General features: G+C 40.5%; 2 protein-coding genes across 8 annotated transcripts; both read right to left on the reverse strand.

The window, feature by feature from the left end:
- Positions 1–55: 55 nt before the first annotated feature.
- On the reverse strand, positions 56–11,169 carry fam118b (family with sequence similarity 118 member B). 3 transcript variants are annotated; one of them, XM_034603398.1, is made up of 8 exons: positions 10,786–11,169; positions 9,894–9,983; positions 9,386–9,638; positions 5,131–5,358; positions 4,248–4,376; positions 2,935–3,232; positions 1,138–1,203; positions 56–857 (listed from the first exon to the last, which is right to left on the reverse strand). In XM_034603398.1, the coding sequence occupies exons 2-8, from the start codon at positions 9,974–9,976 to the stop codon at positions 844–846; spliced, it is 1,071 nt and encodes a 356-aa protein (XP_034459289.1). In that variant the 5' UTR covers positions 9,977–9,983; positions 10,786–11,169; the 3' UTR covers positions 56–843. The 3 variants fall into 3 exon arrangements, with proteins under 3 accessions (XP_034459289.1, XP_034459287.1, XP_034459288.1); XM_034603396.1 differs by having other exon boundaries at positions 2,920–3,232; positions 10,786–11,124; XM_034603397.1 differs by lacking the exon at positions 10,786–11,169 and having other exon boundaries at positions 2,920–3,232; positions 9,894–9,993.
- A 2,941-nt stretch (positions 11,170–14,110) lies between these two features.
- Positions 14,111–22,195, reverse strand: ilvbl (ilvB (bacterial acetolactate synthase)-like). Of its 5 annotated transcripts, none has more exons than XR_004615749.1 (16): positions 21,867–21,971; positions 20,254–20,455; positions 19,921–20,048; positions 19,482–19,732; positions 19,094–19,193; positions 18,857–18,954; positions 18,531–18,667; positions 18,172–18,306; positions 17,769–17,883; positions 17,084–17,253; positions 16,682–16,752; positions 16,516–16,587; positions 15,803–15,908; positions 15,494–15,713; positions 15,359–15,405; positions 14,111–15,156 (listed from the first exon to the last, which is right to left on the reverse strand). XR_004615749.1 is itself a non-coding variant. In XM_034603351.1 (15 exons), exons 1-14 carry the CDS (start codon positions 21,969–21,971, stop codon positions 15,535–15,537), a joined length of 1,869 nt encoding a protein of 622 aa, XP_034459242.1. In that variant the 3' UTR covers positions 14,111–15,405; positions 15,494–15,534. The 5 variants fall into 5 exon arrangements, 2 of the variants coding, with proteins under 2 accessions (XP_034459242.1, XP_034459241.1); XR_004615748.1 differs by having other exon boundaries at positions 15,481–15,713; XR_004615747.1 differs by having other exon boundaries at positions 14,111–15,405; positions 15,481–15,713.
- Positions 22,196–22,322: the final 127 nt, after the last annotated feature.

Genomic DNA, 22,322 nt, shown 5'->3' on the forward strand with positions numbered 1-22,322 from the left:
TTTATTCAAAGCGACTTACAATAAGTGTATTCCACCATGAAATACAACGGACAAATGGGATACCAAAAGCTTTATTTTGAAAATAGTACTTAAATACTGTCAGAAAACACATGAAAGTATTAAAAATACAAAAAAAGGCTTACAAAGAACATTTTTTTTATTTTCAGCACAGGAGTGGCAAAGTGATTGCAACTGGCAAAATATCTGCTAAGAAAAGATACTCCCCTGAACTTACATCTGAGGACAGACCCATTACATTGTTGTAACTATCCATGACGGAGAATTATTTCCACCATTCCCATTCCCCCATCCAGTAATGTGCAAATCAAGTGTTCCTGGTTTCAGGGTTGAGCATGACAGATACAATCATATCTTACATATCAAGACTTTTTTTCTTTTTCAGTTAAGAGCATGTGATGTGCGTTACAGCTTGCACCTGGAGCCGCTCATATCCGGGCAGTCAAGGTCAAGAGGAGGCAGCTTGTTTTATTGTTTAATGTTTGTCCAAATCCAAGCAGCATAGCATTGCATCATCTGCCAACATAAAAACCATAGTTCACCCAAATGTTGAGGGGTTCAGCAATATTTACGCGCAGTATAGTTGGGGCTGTGACCGTAAATTTCTCTTTTCCCTTTTTAAAATAAAAACTAATAAAAAGGGAAACCGTGGACATTCTGCAAAAATACTGACATCAGTTTGTAGGTCTCTTATGGCCCACAGTGTTCCAGGGATTCCTAAATCCACCGTGTGAAATCAGAATCGAGCACTACTCGAAATACACTGATCTCTCACGACAGAGCTGTGGAGGAAAATGACTGATAGCGATCCCGACCGTGAGCCTGTCAGGAATGAATGTCTGGGGCAAAAAGAGAAGGAATGGAGTCGAGTGAGCAGCTGAATAACAAAGAGCAGCAACTTGTCACTGTCTGCCATGCATGCAATACTGTGGTCAGCTGTATCTTTGTATTTTAAAGTACCAGCAGGTCTGTTCATACTGAAAATCAAGAAAAGCCTTGGATTTTCTGTCTATCAGCATGCAATAAGAAAACACAAGTATCGGACAGGGCTTTATTATTGTGGAGCATGTCTCCTGCAAGTGGCCACTGCCTGAAGTCAAAGAAGCATTGAGTCCTAACCTTGAAGGAGGCTTTTCTGTGTGTTGAAACCATTCTGCTGCTCTTCCCCATTTTGGGAGGGAGATCCTGTAGAGGGAGATAAGAAAAAGAAATTCAGGCTCAACTCAAATTTTGAATTCCTCTCAGCAAGGTCAGTTAAAGCTCGGGTTGGAAATATTGGTAAAAGTTAGCAAGTGCAGGCTACAGGCGATACACCCCACCCCCTCCCATCATCGCTCTCTTCAAAGCTTTGGCTCCAAAACACATGATTGTGCACTGACAACTGCTAGAGGATGACTTATCCGTTCGCTCACTAACTTCTGATTACCGTCCCTGCTTCAGCCATATATATATATATATATATATATATATATATCTTCCCGGCATGTGCAGTGAGAGCACAGGGAGGGTGTACGCAGGGAGGCACGTCAGTTAGTGACCGACAGGTAAACCAGGGAAGCATGTCATTCTGTCCAAATGAAATGATTGTGTTTATTACAGTCCCGCGAGGGCCACAGACACTGACTTTTTCCCCCAGACAAGTTTATTGATGGCTACCGGGACGTAAAGAAGATTTCAACAAAGTGGTTAAACAAAGTACCAATACTTCCTTTGAGCAGATATGTTGAAATCCAAGAAAATCCTTCATTTTCTTCTAAAAGAGACAAAAGCTACTTTGTGAAACCAGGACTATCAACTACATTTTATGCCCTGAATCATTTCTGTGGCATGGCAGGGTAACCTGACCTGAGCCTCTGCTTCCAGGCAAGTTTAATGCTTAAAGGGACAGTTCATCCAGAAATGAAAATTCACTCATTATCTACCCACCACTAAGCCGATGGAGAGGTGGCTGAAGTGTTTGAGTCCATAAAACACTTCTGGAGTCTCAGTGGTAAACTTTGTTAGAGCAGATCCAATACAACTGAAGTCAATGGTGAGTCCTTCAGTGGTAATAAAACAGAAAAACCATACTGCTCCTGTGGTGAGGGCAAGCCCCGACGTTCATATTCAACTCCAAACAAGGTCATTTACACACTGGAAATGTCTGCTGATATCTTCCGATGAGGTGCATTCAGGGACTGTCGGAAATGCAAATGTCCACTAGCTTAGCCACTTCTGGTGGACTTTTAGACTTAAATCTTGGTGTAAATGATGTCGCTAGGAATATAAATGTCGGGGCTTGATGACACCACATGTTTACCCCTGAAACTCCAAAAGTGTTTTGTGGATTCAAACACATCACACCACCCCCATCTGCATAGGGATGACTAGATAATGAGTGAATTTTCACTCTAGTTTTAAGTCCTGCTTTACTTAGTTCCCTCTCTGTATGACACTTATTAATTACAAAAAATATTTTAACAGAGTACCTGATGAGCATAGTAAATTAAGAAAAAGTAAGATTCTTCAACTTCAGTTGTGACTAGGTTTAGGAAACAAAAACACTTAAGGTCTGGGGAAAATCTGGTTTTGGTGAAATATAAATGAACACATTGTGTCTGTCGTCCCTCAATATTATCAGTACTAAACCGGACCACACTTTCGCTAACCTTAACCAAATGCTGCAAGAGTCTAAACATAACCAAAAACTTTAGTAATGCTGTGGTTATATTGGAAACAATTGTGTCGTCTGTGAACCGATTGTGTCCACTTTTCTGAGACTTACCAAATGTGTAAATTTAAAATTTAAATAGAAAACATAATCTGTTTGCAAATAAGTATCCTTCCAAACATATTTACTGTGATCTCTAGAAGACAGGGTAGCTTGAACTCATCAGTCACACAAAGTGAAGAGTTACCAGCCTTCATCCTCCTCACCCCAGCCGTTGGTGGACACATCGCGGTTGCAGATCTCATTGGCCAGCCTCTCGAAGTACTCGGGCAGGTCGGCATACTCGTCTCCATAGGAGATGACTTTGATTCCCTTGTCCAGCATGTTGTCGCGCAGCTTCTTGAACTCGCCCACGTCTTCGCGCCGCACCAGCATGAAGTGCTCCAGGTCTGACTTGTGCTTGACTGCCTCCAGAAACAGAGCCTGGAAGGTGGTGTCGTCCACTGTGCGCCCGCAGCCGAGGAACACAAAGGATTTGGTCTCGTACAGTTTCTGGATCTCACGCTGTTGAAACAAGGGATAATATGTGTTCTCTTTAGACATGCTACTATTTCAAAAGTATGATTCACTAGGAAAAAAAACTAACATTCCAAGTATAAAGTCATGATATTACAAGAATAAAATTGTAAAACTACAGCTTAAATCCAATATTATGAAACTACAGTCGTAATTTTAGAGGAGGATAGTCAGAAGAAGTGTTAAATTGAGGAATGTGGAACATCTTGTTAAGTTTTACTTTTGACTATAGGTTTCACAAATAACAAAAAAAAATTCTTATTGAATTTCTACAATATTCTCATAATATTACAACTTTATTCTTGTAATATTACTACATAATTCTCCTATTTTTCTTCAATATGGCCCTTATACTCCATCTTACAAATTACCCAGTGTAGGAAAAAATAAAATTTGGTACAGACAGCCTTTCCTAATTTGTGCAGCTTGTACGTCAATATAGTAAATTAACAATAGTAATAATCCTAATTTATACAGCACTTTTCAAAACATTGTCACAAAATGTTTTACATGGTTGAACAGGATGAAAACATTTCAGGACTGAGGGAAATAAAGTGAGGGAATAAAATAATACAGTACTATGATAATAAAATGGACAACACATGTAAGTCTTAAGATGGTGTTCTAGGATTAATAAAAAGCTTCATTTTTTTTTTTAAAGATATGTTCTTGAAGTGATTTAAAATATGTCACTAATTCTGTATCCTTAGATCCACGGGCAGGGAGGTCCAGAGCTGAGGAGCCTTGACTGCAAAAACCTGCTCACTTTTAGTTTAACCACAACTCAGGAGCAGCGAGCAGAGCCCTGCCCGAGGATCTGAGGCGGCACTCTGGCTCTGAGGGGAGCAGTAATACAGCAGTGTAGCAGGGGGCTGAATCACGAGGTCCTTTATAGGTGATCCGTAAGGCTGTAACATACCAGAGCCTGTTCTATTATTTACAAATTTAAATTTCACGTCGACACATGTCAACAAACCAACCTGACAACCATTTTAGCACTCACCATGACCTCAGTGTTCCTCAGTACATTCTGGTAGCCAGCAGGGTGCAGCACGATCCCACAGGGGTTGGTGTAAACACCGTGGATATGCAGCACACTTAACCTCCGTTTCTCCTGAGCCCACTCCAACACCTAGACATGCACACACACATCACAGTCCACTGCTCACAATCCTGTTCTGGCTGGGCAGCGTGTAAAAATCACTGAGCAGCAGTGAGAGGATATTAGCCCTGATGGAGACGAGGCATAAATACCAGGACTGAGGGGCACAGCGACCGGTCTCTCAAAAAACTCAAATCGATTCTTGAAAATTTGTGTTTTATTTAACAAATAAACAAACTTACTTTTTAAAATCAAGCAGGACATAAGTGAAACGAATGGATGTGTTGAAATTTCAAGAGGAAACTGGTCAGAAGAGAACAAATCTATGTTTACTTGGGAAACACACACTTGCTCTCCACCCCAGTCTTAACCCAAGCAAATATTGTTCAATCTATAAAATTCAACAGCGGCTGAGTAATGGCTGGAACTTTAACCTTCCTCCACCTGTCTGAGACAAAAGGCTCTTTCAGGCCAGAGCTTTGTCATTTTTCTCCAAAACAGACCGAACAGGAACTTCACTGAAAGAGAAGGTATGTAAATCCTGTGGAGGAAGTCAGTTCAACCAAATGGTCAGAGTACAAGAGACTATTCAGGTGGATTCATAACCCAAAGAATTGTTACGATGCAACCTGAATTGAAAAAAAACCTCCTACAATCTGACCATAGCCAAACATAAGGTACTCGCGTTAGCGCTTGCTTTCTGACCTTTGCACTCATTTGAAAGAAAAAGCTGACTTGTGATCAGGAAAAATCAATCAATCAATCACCTAAACAGCGTGTTTACCTTCTTCTCATCCGTCAGGTCCAAAGACTCCAGCTTGGTGCCCTGGTGAGCCGCGTAGATCTCCAGCAGGTTGTCGAAGTTGGTGGTAAGGACCAGTGCGCCGCTCTCCATCAACTGCAGCACCGAGCGCAGCAGATGTTTCCCTGCATGCTCCATCTTGCACTCCAAGTCGTCGAATACCTCGTACAGACAGTCCTTGAAAAATGTGGATCGCACATTGCCCGTTCTCTGTCCAAAAAAAGCAAAACAGAGAAGACAGTGGGAATAATGTTTTGTGTTGAAGAACTGCACAATTTTTGCTATTTTGTAAGTGCATATACAGAAATCACCTAAATTGATATTCCTGCAGAAAATACCTTAACGGATAATTTATAACACTTCACAGACAGTGCATGATGCTTTCAAGAACATATGCTCGGTGTCTGCAGACTTAACCTTTATATTTTCTCAGCTAAGCATCTTTTAACAGCAATACTTTAAAATGGTACCAGCTGGAAAGGGGAAATGCAGATATTAACCAGCAGCACTGGGAATTTCATTTGCAAGGAGGAAGTACAACAGATATTCAAAGTAAACACATCATGATTGATAATCACCAGAGTACTGATTTAATTGTCACATCTAAAATCTTAGGTACAGAGGGTTGCAGACGCTTTCACGGTTATTGCAATCTGAGTTAGTTTTATATTTACAGCTTTTTTGCAGGGGAAGGCCGGAGCCAATCCCAGCTAACGTTGGGCAAGCCACACTTTGGACAGGTCGCCAGTCTATAACAGGGCTGACACATGGGAGACAGACATCCATGCTCACATGTCACACTAACGGGAAATTTAAAATCGCCAATTAATCAATTATCCTTGTCTTTGGACTCTGGAAGGAAGGCAGAGAATGTGGAGGAAACCCACAGAGCAACGAAGAGATCATGCAGACTCCACACAAAGAAACCCTGGTCAGCTGGCAGGTTTGAACCCAGCACCTTCTTGCTGTGAGGCCAGAGCGCTGACCAATGAACTGAACAGGTCTGCTTGGTGAACTCTTCGCAGGAGAATGGCCACACTGATGTGATAGAAAACTTTGTAAATAATGATTTCAATATTGCAAAAACATGTCCAACCTAAGTTGCTAAGTAAAGACTGAATGCCAAAAAATTCGAAGTGTGGGGAATAATATGTTCCTCGTTTTATGTGCCCGGAGTGTATTTTTGATGAGTCATCATTTCTGACTCATGTCAGTTCCTACATTCACTGGTTTAACTTGCTTGAACGTGAGCACTTTATTACCTTTGGGGAAGTATCTCATGTTAAAAATTAAAGTATCAGTTAACCATTGATAAATTACAGCAACTGTGATGTGGAGTACACTTTCACAAACCCACATCAAGCAGCCTTTTAATTGGATTAAACCCTCTTGAGTGCAGTTTTACTTACAGTATATACATGTGACCTGATCATGTGTTAATCAAGCGTCTTAAAATAAATGTGTGCATTTTATTTGGAGCCTGACGAGTTAATCAACCAATAGGTATTTTTATTATTGTTTGTCGAATAAATTAAAAATAAGACAAATTATTTTATTTATGGGGTTATCGTTCATAGATTGAAGCAGACACCACGAGTCCTTAAATATTTTCTAGCCTGGGATTTCTCTCCCCTCATCAAGGGTAAGAAGGAAGTAGTCTGTCCTATCTTGTCCTGTCCTCTGAGGCTGAACTTCTGAGAAAAAGTCTCACAGGAAGAAGTCTACTTTTGATGAGGAGATTAATTTTTTTGTTTCTGCTGAATCTCTCCATGACAATGCATGAGAGGGGTTTTGAAAAGCTGTAGGTGAAAGAAAGGCAGGAAGAGACGGTAAGCCAAGAATAGTAGATTAGTGGCAATAGATGCAGTGACCAAGGTGATCCTTGCACAGGGAAAGGCTCCGCTGACTTCCAGAGATTATGGCTCTAACAGGCTTAACGGTAGAAGTCCTTTCCACAGGAAGAAGCTCATTATCCACACCTAGTGTCTACAGCACCCATCCTGATCGCTGTGTCCTTGGACTGTTTCAGGACTTATGTAATAACCAAATGGAGTACCAGTAAACAACTCTGGTTAAAATATTAATTTAAATTATTATTGTTTTTGTTTTTCTAAACAAATATGTACATACATACCAATTTTTTACAAATCAGTTTTTGCAGGAAAATGTCAATAGTTTCCTGTTATAACGACCAGAACACTTGATCTTTATACACACACAGTTATGGCGCATTTTCCATTTCCTCCACTGACCCTGTTTCGATTTTTCTCGCTTGATTAATAAACTAGTCCACGCGTTTAAATTAATTAGCAGGGTTTTTGCCGAGGTCAAAGGTGTGAGAGGATTTACGACAAAAATAAATTTTCTTTGGAGTTTTAACTTCAGATTACCCTCATTACCTGACACTGTGTAGCTGCAGACCACCAAAATCCATGTGATACACAATTCCATGAAGTGTTGGTTAAAACCTCACTGTTAGTGGAATTAAGTGGAGCTGAGGGCAGGTCTCTCACAACCTCATACGACTCGTTTTTTTCCTGAGGGTATTTTGATGCTAGGGCAGGCACCTCACCATGAATAATATCATCATGGATGATTAACACAGTAGTACAATCCTTTTTCTAGGACCAGCTCAGGTCTCGTGCTAAGATGCGTGCTTAACTGCAATAAAGGAAATAATTTTGCAGATGGATTTTGTGAATATAGCTGCTACACGCACATGCTAGAACTTGCAGAATGCTTGCTGTTGGGGTGGTGCGTTAACTCCGTCTGAATGGAAAATCTGGTGGGGGGGGGGTTGTTTTTTTTCCTCTGCATGCTAGATCCTGCTGTGTCTGTAGCCAACAGCAGTGGGCTGGTGTCTGCACGACTGTGGATTGAAATAAACCAGTGGATAAAGCCATAAAAGCGCTGTTTGTTCCCTTTGTGACAACAGGCTGAGGCCTGAAACAAAGAGTGTTTTATCAATGTCAAAGGTGCGATGAGACATGACTAACACAGGAGGCAAACTGTGATAAGGCTCCCATCTGGCAGCCCTGCTCCAGAACAGACCTGGCCAATAAAAGAGACACGGGTTATCTGGGAAAACCAAAAATGATATTATCCCAAGTGGTATTGAGGAAATTTATTTATTTTCCTCCCCATCAGCAGCAAGATTTGTTTGATTCTGGATCATCTTCATTGTGCTTGTTGTTTATATTATTTTAACTGTGTTAGTCTCTTTCTCAGGGTACAAGTTCATTTTATTTTTGTTTCATGCCTCTTTGGGGTCACATGGTGCAGAACAGTCTAAAAAAGTCCCCTGTGTGATGGAATGGTTCCCCTTTTTTGTACAAATATGTATAGATTCTAAGAGGGGTATAAATAACTGATATTTGATATGATAAAAGTATGCAACCTTACGTGCTTATTGCAAATTCACGGGATGTCCACACTACAAAGTCACTTTGTTTCAGGCCTAAGAGATCTTGTATGTGGCTTCCAGTTGAGTGTATTTTAAATGTAAACAAATGCTTGTCCTTTCTACTTGGAAACTCACAAATGTCAATTGAGTTATGGTGCTGAAGTTACTGCTGACACCAAAGGAAAGGAACAAAGTAAAGACCTGACTGATTAACAGTAACATTTAAAGTTGGAAGTGCTTCACTGAATAGTTTCAGGAAGCTCTTACCAAAATAGGCTGTGGTTTGTTGATGAAATTGAAACATCACTGGCCCGACTCACCAAACTAACCAATAATGGCAGCTTATGTGCAACTTTTTTGGCACGAAGCAAACCAGTGGAATGCAGGCTTGTACATATGCTGGAAATATCTATTCAGTCTCGATTAAAAAAAGGCAAGGGAGAATTAAAAAAAAAGAAAAACTAAGTTGGCTCAGTTCAACTAGCCTGACTTTATCAGGGTGAATGTTTTCCAAGACGCCATGTAGACAGCAATGGTGTTTATGAACACTTGAAAATAAGAAACCGAAAACAGAGCCTTACTGCATTTGTGATCAACTCAATATTCACTGACCAAACCCTTTGTCTGTATTGACCAACATTTCTGAGAACAAATCCTACAAACAAGCCTTGTGTCATTTGCTATAGGCCTTTTAATGAGATAAGACTAAGATGTCTTATCTCAATCCATGCAAGTTGAAAACAAAATGTCCCTGGCTGAGGAATGGACAGCGAGCTGGCATTCTTTCTAGCATGTGTAACAAGGTGAGGCGGAAAAAGGCTCAGGCAGTCTTACCGGGGAAAGTTTCTGAATGAGGTCATGGGCCACATGCACCAAATTCTTGTCTTCCTGCATGTGTTTCTGGAAACGGCGACTTTCCTCTTCCTCTAGTAGGTCGAAGTCATTGGCCGCATCCAGCAAGGCCTGGATGAGGCCCTTCCAAGAGCGGAGTGCAGGGACCTGAGGGGCCACTGCAGAGCTCACCCCTGTGCCAATCACCAGGACCAGCTCGGGGGCCCGCTTGGTCTTCAGGCTGGGCAGCAGTTTCCTAAGGGGCGGGGAGAGATTGAGTGAAGACGGTTCCAAAGAAGGTGCTTTCCTAATCCTTCCAACAGCATGCAGGTTAAACCATTTTCAAGCATACTAGCATGCAGTGTGAAACTAAAACGTGCCTTCATTTAGATGTGCTGACAAAAATAGAAATTCAAAAAACAAAAAGGCTTCGATCAGCCCAGTTGACAAAGCCTGGGACTGAATGGTCACAATAATGTACAGCTGGCTTCAATGCCGCAATTCAGCTTACCTGGGCTTTTTGGCATTCGAGTCCGCATCCTGAGAATCAGCTGCAGGTCGCTTCTCAGTTTTCACTGCTACAACAGAGGCCATTCAGCTCCTGAAACACAAAGATGATACAACACATGCTACCTTGGCAATACAAGTTCAATGTTGACTAATTTAGCAAACAAAAGGCAACACAGCATTCCTCCCAAATTAGCAACAACAGGAAATTACAGGACACTAAAGCTGCCACAGCTCTTTTAAACCCTGATAACACTGGAATCGTGTCAGACAAGGGATTACAATTTGTAATAATGTGTCAGGTAATAAAAGTCTAATTTCAATTGAAGTGGTGCTGAGCCCGTCTTGCCTAGCAACATCCTCATCACTTCACAAACAGGAAGTGGCTTGTAAAGACCTTACTGCCAGCAGTCTGATAACATACTGGTAGCCACTATAAAAAAGAAAAAGGGCTGCTGTTCCCGGCAACTTGAACACACCTGGTTCGGCTTATGATATTTGTTTTTCCTAACTCTTGGCTTCAAGTTAAGTCAATAAATTTTTTAATTTAAATTAAAAAAAAAGGTATAAAACAGATGGATGACATGCAGTGTCACAGCTACACCCGCATTACATATACAGGATATGAGTGTTTAATTTAACCTCGTAAATGTGTCAATATTTACATGAATTCATTTGTAGACAACTACCAGTTGCTTTTATGCTGCAGACAAACAGCATTACCAGTTTCCTTAACTTGGTGTAGGTGAATTAATGTCCCCTAGCAACAACGGCAATGCATATACAGGAAGTCGGTGTTTTAACCCAGTGTAACATTTATTCACAATTATTTAGAAGTAGACAACTACCAGTTACTTCTACGCCAAAGTTAACAAACATTACCACAGTTTTCTTACCTTGATGTAGGTGAGTCCAACGTGTATTTCTAATCAAGCAGAAATCCCTTTGATTCAAAGTCAACCAAAAATCTACGTTGTGTTCAGGTGAACCACGTGCAATATCCTGGAAGTCCACTTGAATTCAGCGCTTACAGCCTTTTTCAGGTGGTGTTAACGAAGTATAGCCCACTGGCGGATAAACACCGGGACACGACGCACAGCTAACGTTAACTAACACCTTTAGCGTTAAGCTAGCGAAGAGTTAGTCCGTCACTCTGTGCTAAGTTAGCGGTTTACAGCTCATACTGAGAGTAGCTAATGGATGTTCGCTAACAGTGCTGATGTGTCCTGGATACAGCTGCTGCGTGTGAACATCGCTGGTGTGTGCGTGTGTGTGTGTGTCGAAGTTTTAAACTCAGACATTAAAGTCACCGCCTGTAGTGCTGTGTGCGCCCAGTCCCATGATGCCTTCAGGTGCCGTCCGCACAACTGGCCCCAGTGTTCTTTTGTTCTGCGTGAAACATCAGGCCCACGTGGACAAAACTAAACATGAATACTGTAAAAAAAAAAAAGAAATATCAGCAAGGTTATTTGATGTGAGTCATTCTGAGATACCATGGTATTACACATACATTAAACCTACGTAATCCATACATCATAAATAATTATTATAACAATACAATCTACCTTTGTGTTAACTGTTGGGTTTCTTTATAAGTTTTAAGGTCTTGACCTTATTATGTTGAGATTTGGCGTTGAACTGAATTAAATACCTTTTATTTTAGTTTTTCAAATCAATCAAATTAAGATTGATGAATATTTTTGGAACCGAATCTTTTTAGAAGTTGTTAACAGATCAAATAGACAACTTCCACTTGCTGTGAAGGTGCAGCCATATACAGAGGACACACATTAATAACCTTATTACGCTTATGAAGAGAAGCTAGAGTCAGGGTCACTTGTTCTCTTTTAGCAGATTTGGTGAGGAGTCTGGCTGCTGCGTTTTGGACGAGCTGTACTTTATGTAGATTCTGTTGGCTCAGACATGTCAAGAGAGAATTGCAGTAATTCAAAACGACAGGAAATAAAGGCATGGAAGACAATCTCTCTATGTTACTGCTGGATAAAAACATGCTGATCTTTGCAAGTTTCCTGAGCTTCAGAAAACACGACTGGACAACTGTGTTGACATGATTATTTTAGGTGAGGTCATTGTTAAAGTTGATGTTTTTTACATTTGTACCCTTGGGCCAGAGAACCTAGGTGCTTTAAGGTGTAGTTATTGACTGTGTCAGGCCTGATAGTCAAGTCTTGTCGATATTAAGCTGCAAGAAGTCTTGGGCTATTAAGCATTTTATATCCAGGATACAGTCATTGTACAGTTACAGTTTTTTCTCATTGCACTCATTGCATCAACAAATATCAAAATTATAATATATTGTTGCTTTAAACAACAAATCACTTTTTTTTACAAATTCGAAGCTAAGATTTACAAAGTGCACTCGAATGCAGCAACAGCCAGATCCTTTCTGGCTGTGTGACGTCAGAGAGGTAAATATATATATATATATATATATATATATATATATATATATGGTTTATATACGGTCAGTGTATACACTAAATGTATTTACATCATAAACACCTCGCTGTTGCATTTATGAAATGGTTGCGCAGATTGCAGCAGAAAGCACGTTGCACATTCTATTGTAGCATTACAAAAGACTGTGGAATCAAATTTGTTATATAATATATATATCAGAGAAACTAAACACTCTGCCTTTGTGCCCAAGGCCTCATGTTATCATAGTATGTGTTATAATGTATCAGAAACTTGCTCAAATCAAAGCCACCGCTTCCTTAATCCTGAGTGAAACTACAAATATTATTGAGATTTGAATCACACAAATCGTTGTTGTTGTTAAATTGGTAGTTTCCGAAACTTTCCAACATCATTTGTTTTCTCCCAATGTGTGTTCTTGGGGTTCTCTCATAACTTGTGCTAAAAAGAAACACGTCAGCATAAAGAACTTCAGCCAAAAGTACTTGCTGGACTGGCCTGTCCCCTCCTGTTCAAAATGAGAACTGCACTCTGAAGTATTAAGGGCAAAGGTCACAGTCCCTCATGACAAATAAAAGTGTGATTTCAATCCTGTCTGGTTTTCTCTGCAGCTGTTGTGTCAAGTATTTTACTGAACTGATGTGAAGATGGTATAATATGAAGTGGATTCAACGCATGATATAATTTTGAACCACTGGTGCAGCTGGTCGTCCGTCCAATACCACGGGCAGAGTTAGACCATAAGTCCAGGTGAAGACTATATTTCAGGACCCCACCACGGAGACTAACTAAGTGCTGAGTGAATGATTGTGTAAAATACCCACCTTGTGAGTGTGGACCCACTTCAGTCATGGGTGCAGGTGCATATGGTATTAGTACACTTGATATACGCCCTGTTTCCAAAACACTGTGCATCAGACATACATTGTTCCTCAATACAAGCAATGCTGCTGACATGAATAGAAGGTCTCATCTATTTTAAACATATACAGACCTCTAGGTTTCATCACTTGCCTAGTATTAACATTTATTTTATTTCATTCACTCCATTTATTTATATGTTTTGGATTGTTTTACAGATTTATCATTCTATTCTATTTCATTCAATTATCTATTTATGTACTTTGAATAGTTTTCACTTGAAAATCTAACTTTTTATTTCTCGTTTTACTTATTCCTCTTTTTGTATTTCATCATTTTATTTCCATCCTTTTCTTATCTCTTCAAGTATTTTATGTTGGTATCTCTAATATTTTTTATCATTTTTTTGACCTTTTACTTGACTTTGGTGTCACCTCATTTGAAGTTTATGAGATTTACATTAGCTTTCCTCAGTTCCTTGTAATATTGTTTTGCTCTGTGCTCTGTTTTTATTCTGTAAAGGAATTGTATTACATTGTATGAAACGTGTTATGCAAATAAATTCTGATTAATTGATTGGTACGGAGGTCTATATTTTTTTTCTAAACACTACTCGGTTAAGTGTCAACAGTATTTGAAACTAAATGGCTTAGGTGTAGAAAAGCAGCAGTTTATTCCTCAGAATGCACCGCGGGTTTCCTTTACACACCGTCTGTGCCTTGACTTCATTTTTGCAAAGTAACTGTGGAATCAGAAAGATTTAGAAGAGTATAAACAAGTAGCTGACATACTGTAACTGTAGGACAAGCGCTATAGAAAGTAGTAGTTTTCTGTTTGTGATGATTGTATGTTACAAGAAAAAAAGATAAATAGTGAATAGCTTGGGATATGTAAAATCAAACAAGTAGCAATAAGTAACCCTTTGAATGCTCAGTGATTATCTTTTTTCAATTTATTTGACAATTAATCAAAATGAAGATTTCATGATCAAACTGTTGACAAACCCTCAAAGCACCAAATAACACAGAACACATACATCTTCACCTGCTGTGTAAATAAGTTATAATTATAGTGCAATACATATTATGTATAGGCATCATTTTAACCAACATCACTGCATACAAGTTAGTATTAAATATAATTTGAATTAGTGACAGACCGATTGATTGGTCGGCCGATTGATCAGGGCAATAGCATTTTAGATAAACACGTGTCGGTGCCTGGACTCGCAAAGGTCAATAAGTGTCTGCAAACACTTTGTTACATTTTCTATTATCTATGAAATATTTTTAAATTTAGAAGTAGAGTGCATATCTGCTAAAACAAATAGATAATGCAGATTTAATATTTTTTTGGGAATAATATATTAGCGATAAATAAATGATTATTTAAGTTCAGTAATTTTGTACCCGATGTCTTATTATCAATAAATAATTCTATTTTATCAGATGCAAAAAATAAAAACCACATGATATTAATATTGTATATCGGCCATCAACCACTCTGCTCTCTAAATATTAGCATCAGCACTGGCCATTAAAAAAACCACCTCGGTCAACCACTAATTTCAAACACCAACATATTTTCAAATCGATACATATCAATGTATTCAAAGATACAATCAGACATTTAAAAGGCATACCATTTGTCAGTCTTCAATATTCAAAAGATATTTCCCATTTAACACATTTTCATCCAAACCCAAAAAGAATATCACAGCTGAAAGATTCCACAGACCCTTGTAAAAAAAAACTGGAAAAGGCATATTCTTCATATTTGATGACTTAAGACAATGGTCTCCCTCGAGCAGAAAGATCACTGGATTATTTGCTGGTTTATTTTTATGTGACTGAATTATTTGTTTTGCTTTCCAAGTTATAACAGGCTGGTTGAAGGGCAAAAATAATCTGAGCCCCCACCACCCCACCCCCAGAGCTCCTGAGCAGGTAAAAACAAAACAAGTTGTTCTTACTTTTCTCTTTCCCTTCTTGAAATGCATCAGTTGTCTTCAAAGAGCACAACATGGCCCTGAAAGTAGCTCACACAACACAATGTTACATTTTCCGGCAGATCTGCAGATATGTAGAACTTGGCAGTTAATATCTGCAACAAATATATAGTCATAAATCAAGTGGTCATGGATAGTAACATGATAATAATAGTCATGTGTTACTAACTGAACTGTTATGAGAGAGCAGCATACTGTGGAAATATGTGTGGTATATGGCTTTAAGGGCACACAGGAATAGCAGAGGTCTGGTCAGGGCTTGGCTTAACAATGCCTTCCCTTTTGCTGAAATCCGTCACAGAGCCTGACAGTACAACTCAGCACGAACGGTGCAGCTCTAAACAGAGATCGAGCCCTCTCTAAAGTTGGTCTTCCCGATCAGAACATTGAGAAGTGTGGCCCTGCCCTCCGCGGTCTCCTTCTGAGCCTGTCTGACGATGTCGCTCAGCCTGTCCTCGTCCTCACGCCCGACGAGGTAGCCCTTACCGCCATAACCGTCTGCCACTGTGTGATAATCTGCAAGAAAGAAGAAGTTTATCAGTTAGCTACTATCCAGACAATAGCCATAAAAGATGCAAAGATGCGACAACCATGGAACATCTTACCTGTAAATGCAAGGCCACATGCAACGTTGCTGCCGAGGATGGGAACCTGCTCTCTAGAGATCTGACTCCAACACGCGTCATTTCCCACCACAGCGATAACTGGAGTCTGGAGGGGAGAAGAATGAAGAAAATGTGGAATATTAGAAAAATACTTAATTGTGCAGGTTACGTCTACAAAAACAATGCCCAGTCCCGTTAATCTTGTGCTGAGGCCTTTAAAGCCTATCATTACATTTTCAAAGTTTATTTATCATTAAAGCTACTATGAGTATTTTACATTTTTTCAATGTCCAGCAATAAATTTGCACAGAAGTCTACTGTAGGCTGGTGAAAAAACAGCTTAATGACTACTTAATAGTAAAAGTGATCGAGACAGAAGTTGCTACTTATACAATGTGGTTGTAAGCCTCAGCCAACCAGTGCAGTTTCTATCATACATGCATTTCCAGATTCATATAAGGTCACTGTAACATTTGACCACTCAAAATCTAATCAGTTCATTTCTGTGTCCAAGTGTTAACTGTTTTACATTTTTTCCGAATTAAAAAAAATGATTCATGGTTAAAACAGTCCCTTGTAACCGTGTGGGTGAATGTTTGTAGCAAATTTGAAGAGATTCCCTCAAGCAGATCTTAAGATATCACGTTCAAGAAAAACATAAAACAATAGTTCATGGATCAAACAGTCCCTTATAACCATGTGGGTGATTTTACCTTGTGTCTCGTAAACGTGTCAAACTCTGCAACACTGTATCCTAAGGAGCCGTCACCATACACTATCCACACCTGAAAAGTAAACAGAGTAAGTAGCATCTAAATTATAAAAAGGTCAACACTGATCAACAGAGGACCAGAACAATACTTTCACTGGTGACTGTACCTCAGAGTCAGGCCGGCACAGTTTAGCTCCCAGTGCAAATCCTCCTCCAACTCCCAGCGTTCCAAAGGCTCCTACACGATTACAAATTATTACACTATGATTATTGACCTCAGATCTAATTATTTGAACATGGAGGAAAGATGACTTGTGATTTTGTTGAACAAACTTGAGATTTTGGTTAACATTAAATAGAAGTGACTATTAGTTTTAACAATTTTCTGTGCACTCCTGCAACCTCTTTATATGCAGACAAATAGGCAGAACACTGCCATTTTGAAAAGATTATGTTATATTGCTGAAATTGTAAGATCTCTTCTCTGACATTCAGATGACCAAACAGCCTTTGTTTTAATCACATAAGTGTTGTCACCAACACACACATCGTTGTGTACAGGATCTTACCTGGATCTAGCCAGCGCATAGGCCCTCTCGGTCTCATTATGTAAGCAGCACTTCCAACAAAATCACCCCCATCGGCAACAATGATGCTGTCCTCTGCCATCAGCTCATCCACACAGTGCAGGACTTTCAGTGGATTTAAGTGGCGGTCTGTCTTCTCATCAGCTTTAGCTCTGGAATAAAAATAAAAGAATGGAAAAAATAAACTCTTTTATGCATAGACTGTATAAAGAAATGGAAGACGCAGCTCCACTTCCTCCCATCTACATCTTGCTCAGGAGTCTGTGCAGTAGCGATCAAATCAGCTAAAGCCTGACGTTACAAGGAATCAACAAATCTCAAGTCAGACTCAGCTATCAATCATGACCTTTTTACCCAAACTGGAAATATGAACACTTGAAAAATATCAGTGAGATAAAACCTACCTAAAATGACATTGATGTGTACTTTGACTTTTTAGTTTGGTCCAAGGAGATGGGGTTTATGATCTATACTGCAGCCAGCCACCAGATCAAGATGCTTTGGCTTCACTTTTATACAGTTAACGGGTTTATGTGATAGAGACATTTTGTAGTAATTAGACATTTTGTTTCTTTTCCCTTTTTTAAGACTTCACTAATCGCCACATTTGTATTAATACATACTGCGACAGACAGAGCAGAGACCAGAGATCTTCACCTCTTCTTACCTGTTTGTATTTTCTTTGGTCAAATCTCCCGTTTTGAGGCTCTGAGGCCATTCTTCTGGACAGCGGTGACCCTTCAGCCCTTTAGAAAGCTGCACTAAGAATGAACCAGCGTCACCTAAAATACACCAATATTTACATTTTAGACATATAGCGTTTAATGAACGTATCTGTCACAACCTTAGAGACTACAAATCAATATTTTAAGTGCAAGTTTAAAGCCACAAGGCTCAAACAACGCAAACTACTTATTTGATATAGACTGTTAAGTGTACACTGTTAACCCCAGTGACAAAGTTTTCTTTTCTTTTAAATGGCACATTTACAATGACACAGTAACTTATAAACTATAAACCTGTGTGATGAAGATGATGATGATGATGATGATGGCGGCTTGTGAACATACCCTGAATTGCTATAGTTGGTTTCCAGAACATATCCGAGTTTTTCAGCAGCTGTGATTTATCTCTGTTGACGGCGATGATCTTGCTCCTTCTGTTGAGAACTCTGCCGTAGCTCAGGCGGAAGTCACACACGGTGCCTGAGAACACAACAAACAGCAACACATTTCTTTAGGAACTCTGAATAGTCTGTGACTCTGCTGGCTACTTTAAATACAGTTCAACCTCTACTGTTCAACTAAAACTATAAAACAACTTTCTGAGTCTGTCATTTCAGTCCAAAACAGCTGTTATTCTTTGAAACCTAATAAAAATAAGTTATTGTATGATTATTTATTTATTTATCTATTCTTTTTTGCCATACCTGCTAAAAGCACCAAGTCAGCATCCTTCAGAGCATCTCTCCTGTTCTGACGGATGTGGATGGGACTGTTTTTACCCAGCATGCCACGAGACATGCCCCCAAGAAAGCATGGGATGCCCAGGTCCTCCAATGCCTTCCTGTAAAGCAGGAAAACATTTTTGACGAGATGAGTGTTGCGGAGAAACGTTATGAAACAAATTTTAAATGCGATCAGAAGGCTGAAGGAAAAACTTGAGTAGCACTTCTTGAACCACTAAACGTTCTAGTTCAGTAAGATACAGGATAGAAAAGTAGAGAGGAGGGGGATGTGAGATATTGTCCTTTACCTAATGTCATCAGCCGGCGTTGGGGGTAGTGTTGCTTGGCTACCGAGCAGAATAACAGGTTTCTTGGCTCGACTCACCAGCTCTATGCACCTTTGTACCTGAATTGTAATGAAAATAATTACAGGGCCACATTTAAAACTCTGGTTTTGGACCCTGCAAACAATGAGAGGGTCATCTCATCAAGGTACAGTATTTAGCTAATAATAAAAAATATTAAATATTAAAGAGCACTTGTACCTGATCCTCTGTGGCTTGTGGGATGTCAACAGGAAGCGGCGACGCATCTCTAGTCTCCCAGGCTCCGGCAAACAGGTTCATCAGGTGGTTATTGAGGTACCTGAGGAGAAATCACATCATCACATGCAAAATGTTTGTCTTCACAGTTAAGAGTGACATAAATCGCAGGGAGAGATGGCACTGAAAGTTAACAGTTCTCTAAAAGATCTAACGTACAATGTAGCAAATCTTAGTCTATCAATGTACCAATAAAGTTGCTGATTCTTTTAAATGGGTAGAAGTGTAATTGTATATTATTTTGAAGTCAAATTTATATTCTCACATTGTATATATCTTTTTTTACAATACATGTTCAGTGTCAACAAGACAGGACAAGCTGATAACATACCATGAGACAATTTTTCCCATCAAGCCCTTGGGAGGGTTCTTAACCCCAAACTCTTTGGATACCAGGTGGTAGGGGTACAGTGTGTCGATGGGGAACTCTATGAAAACAGGACCAGGAGTTCCAGACTGGGCGATGGCCAGGGCCTTCCTCATCGTAGGTACGATCTCTCTGATCGTCCTGATGGATGCACAGAACTTACACAGCGGCTTGAACAGAGACATCTGGTCAATATCTTGCAGCGCTCCTCTGCCCTGTTCCACGAACACAGTTGACGGAGAGGTTAGAAATTGCAGCGGAGAACACCTACAAGTGTGATCGAGTTTTAGGTCATACACTATGACTGACCAGAGTTGAACACAATGCCCTAAAATGAAAACAATTATCTTCTTCTTATATTTCACCTTCATCACAGTTGCATCAGTGTTTAAATGTATTTCACCTGAAGTAGTGTACCAGCAGCTCCGCCTATGAGAAGCAATGGAGATTCAGCCATCTGAGCATTCTTCACCGCCGTCACTGTGTTAGTGAGGCCTGGGCCAGCAGTGACTGCAGCTACACCTACAGTGCCTGGTGGAAAGAGTCAAAATAACTCAGTAACAAGTCTGACTTAACAGTGCTATGCTAGTCTCAGCCAAAACACTGGCACACCTACAAGCCTCTATTAATGCTGTTAATTACACGTCACAAAGTCTGCAGCAGGACGCTTATTTTATGCTCCGCAAACCGCATCATGATGTTTGAACACATTTATCCCTGTAACATAAAACTGCACCTGACAGTCTTGCCACGGCATCAGCAGCAAAGACAGCCGTGGCTTCGTGCCTGGTGTCCACGATGCGGATGCCAAGCTTCTCGCAAGCCACCAGGATAGGCGAGATGTGTCCACCGACGAGAGTGAAAACGTACTTGATCCCGTGGGTGCGGAGCACCTCTGCCACGCTCTCGCCTCCATGTCGTGGACTCTGTGTTTCAGTCTGAAATGCATCAGGGGACAGAAGAAAGGTTAAGACATAACACAATATTTAGATAATGCTTCACTTATTTAACAATTTTGAAAACCAGAAAAAAAACATAGCTTTTCTCATGGTTAAATAACTGACAATGCAAGGTTATGGCCCCCTCCAGGAGCATTTCACATAGCCGATCATAGAATTTAAGTTGGTTCTCATTAAATTAAGAACCCGACTGAGTCTGAGAAAAAACTAAATGTGCCTTCAGTTTTTTTGTGTCCAAACCCAACCTGAGCCTGATGTTTTCCCGGTTACAGGCATGTGCAGTGTAAAAAAAAAAAAAATCAAGTAGCTAGGCCCTTATTACCAAAAACTCTTTTGACATCTTTGTTGGTGTCTTCCACATGCATGTCTCCGCTTTTCCATCCACATGTTTTCTTTCTGTTGCTTCATTTCGGTGTTGCATGGTAGAAATTCCATCAATACGACTACTCGATTGCGGTGAAACCTCTAGAGGATCTCCTGCTGCGTTCCCACATCGGCCCCATTCACATCTGGTATTTACATGTGGTTTTTAATGATCTGATCTCAAGTGGACAGCTCCAAGCACAGGTGTGAACACACGATCACGCCAGACTACATTCGGAGGTGGTCTGGGCCACATGTGAAGGACCGCCTACTCAGCTGACATCCTCTGACCAGCTGCAGTTTCACTTAGAATCGAATGCATTATTTCTCTTCTCGTTGGTTTGTGTGTGACCACCACCACCACCACCATCAACACTGATCGATACTTTCCTTAAATGATGTACTTGTTTGTGTGTATAGAGCAGGGAGGTGAGATTCCATCACGAGACGCATGTGGGGCCACATTTGAATGTCAGGTGTGAACGCACACACTCAGAGCTGTCCACTTGTTATTGGATCACAAAAACCACGTAAGAACCAGGCGTGTATCGGGCCTGCGGCTCCTTTGGACTCTCAACCAGGGAGCCAGCTGGAGAAAGTCTGCAGAAGATCCAGAGCCTCGCAGTTGGACATTTGGGTTCACACATACAGCCTCTCTGGAGAATGCCCGAGGGGTCTCTGGAGTTCAGTGCATGTCTGAAAACAGCTTTTTGTAATCAGTTGTTCTAAGGGGCCCCCCTGGAAAATTGCCCACTTTGCCTACCCTGTTGCAACACCCCTGACCCCTGTCTAAAGCCATTCACACTATCTCCTCGCCCCCCCCTGGTCATTCATATTTCACAATAACCACAAATTGTCAGCCTTTGTGCAATAAAATCCACAGGGCTGGTGAAAGGTCATGCTCGTGCACATCGTCTCACCTTTCACCTGTGACCACCTGCTACGCGCGGGTGGTTGACAGAGAACTGAATTCCGACAAGACATTGCTAACAGGTAATATTCTGTTCAGCATGTCGAGGAAACCTACCTTGTGGAACAGCTGGTAGACTAACCCCAGTTTGTAGGCTGCCAACAGGAGCGCACACACCGCGACGCCCGCACAGCATCCGAGGACGGAGCTGAGGGACTCCATGTTGTCCCAGAGAAGTAAACACTCACCTGAGCTTCACTTAATATCCAAACCTGCCCTCAACTCATCCACTTCAGGATTCAGGCTAAGCTAAGGTACTAACGCTGCTCCCAACAACTGCTACACGGCCATTTTTTAAAAGCCGTCACTGTCACTGTCAGGTCAGGTCAGTTTGCATGCACAGAAGCTCCGGGAGACTCTTCAGCAAAGACTCTACTTCCGTGTGTGCTGCTTTGACCTTTTTATACCGTTAACACAGGAACATCACTGGGAACCTTCACTGCTTAAGCTCACTGTGACTACATGTGCAACTTCAAAATAAAGCCCCCAGCTCCATTAAACATGCGACAATAG

The sequence above is a fragment of the Hippoglossus hippoglossus genome, chromosome 13 (assembly GCF_009819705.1).
Source record: "Hippoglossus hippoglossus isolate fHipHip1 chromosome 13, fHipHip1.pri, whole genome shotgun sequence".
NCBI classification, from domain to species: Eukaryota; Metazoa; Chordata; class Actinopteri; order Pleuronectiformes; family Pleuronectidae; genus Hippoglossus; species Hippoglossus hippoglossus.

Bases quoted from the DNA above. Each gene is read 5' to 3' on its own strand.
- fam118b (XM_034603396.1), bottom strand. From the start codon at position 9,976: ATGGCCTCTGTTGTAGCAGTGAAAACTGAGAAGCGACCTGCAGCTGAT. The intron at 9,639-9,893 runs GTAAGCTGAATT...CCCGCCCCTTAG, and splicing joins TCGAATGCCAAAAAGCCCAG to GAAACTGCTGCCCAGCCTGA. The intron at 3,233-4,247 runs GTGAGTGCTAAA...TTGTTTCAACAG, and splicing joins TGAGGAACACTGAGGTCATG to CGTGAGATCCAGAAACTGTA.
- ilvbl (XM_034603350.1), bottom strand. From the start codon at position 21,971: ATGGAGTCCCTCAGCTCCGTCCTCGGATGCTGTGCGGGCGTCGCGGTG. The intron at 19,733-19,920 runs GTGAAATACATT...TTCGTGGAACAG, and splicing joins CTGCTGGTACACTACTTCAG to GGCAGAGGAGCGCTGCAAGA. The intron at 17,254-17,768 runs GTAAGAAGAGGT...TTTTTATTCCAG, and splicing joins ACCAAAGAAAATACAAACAG to AGCTAAAGCTGATGAGAAGA.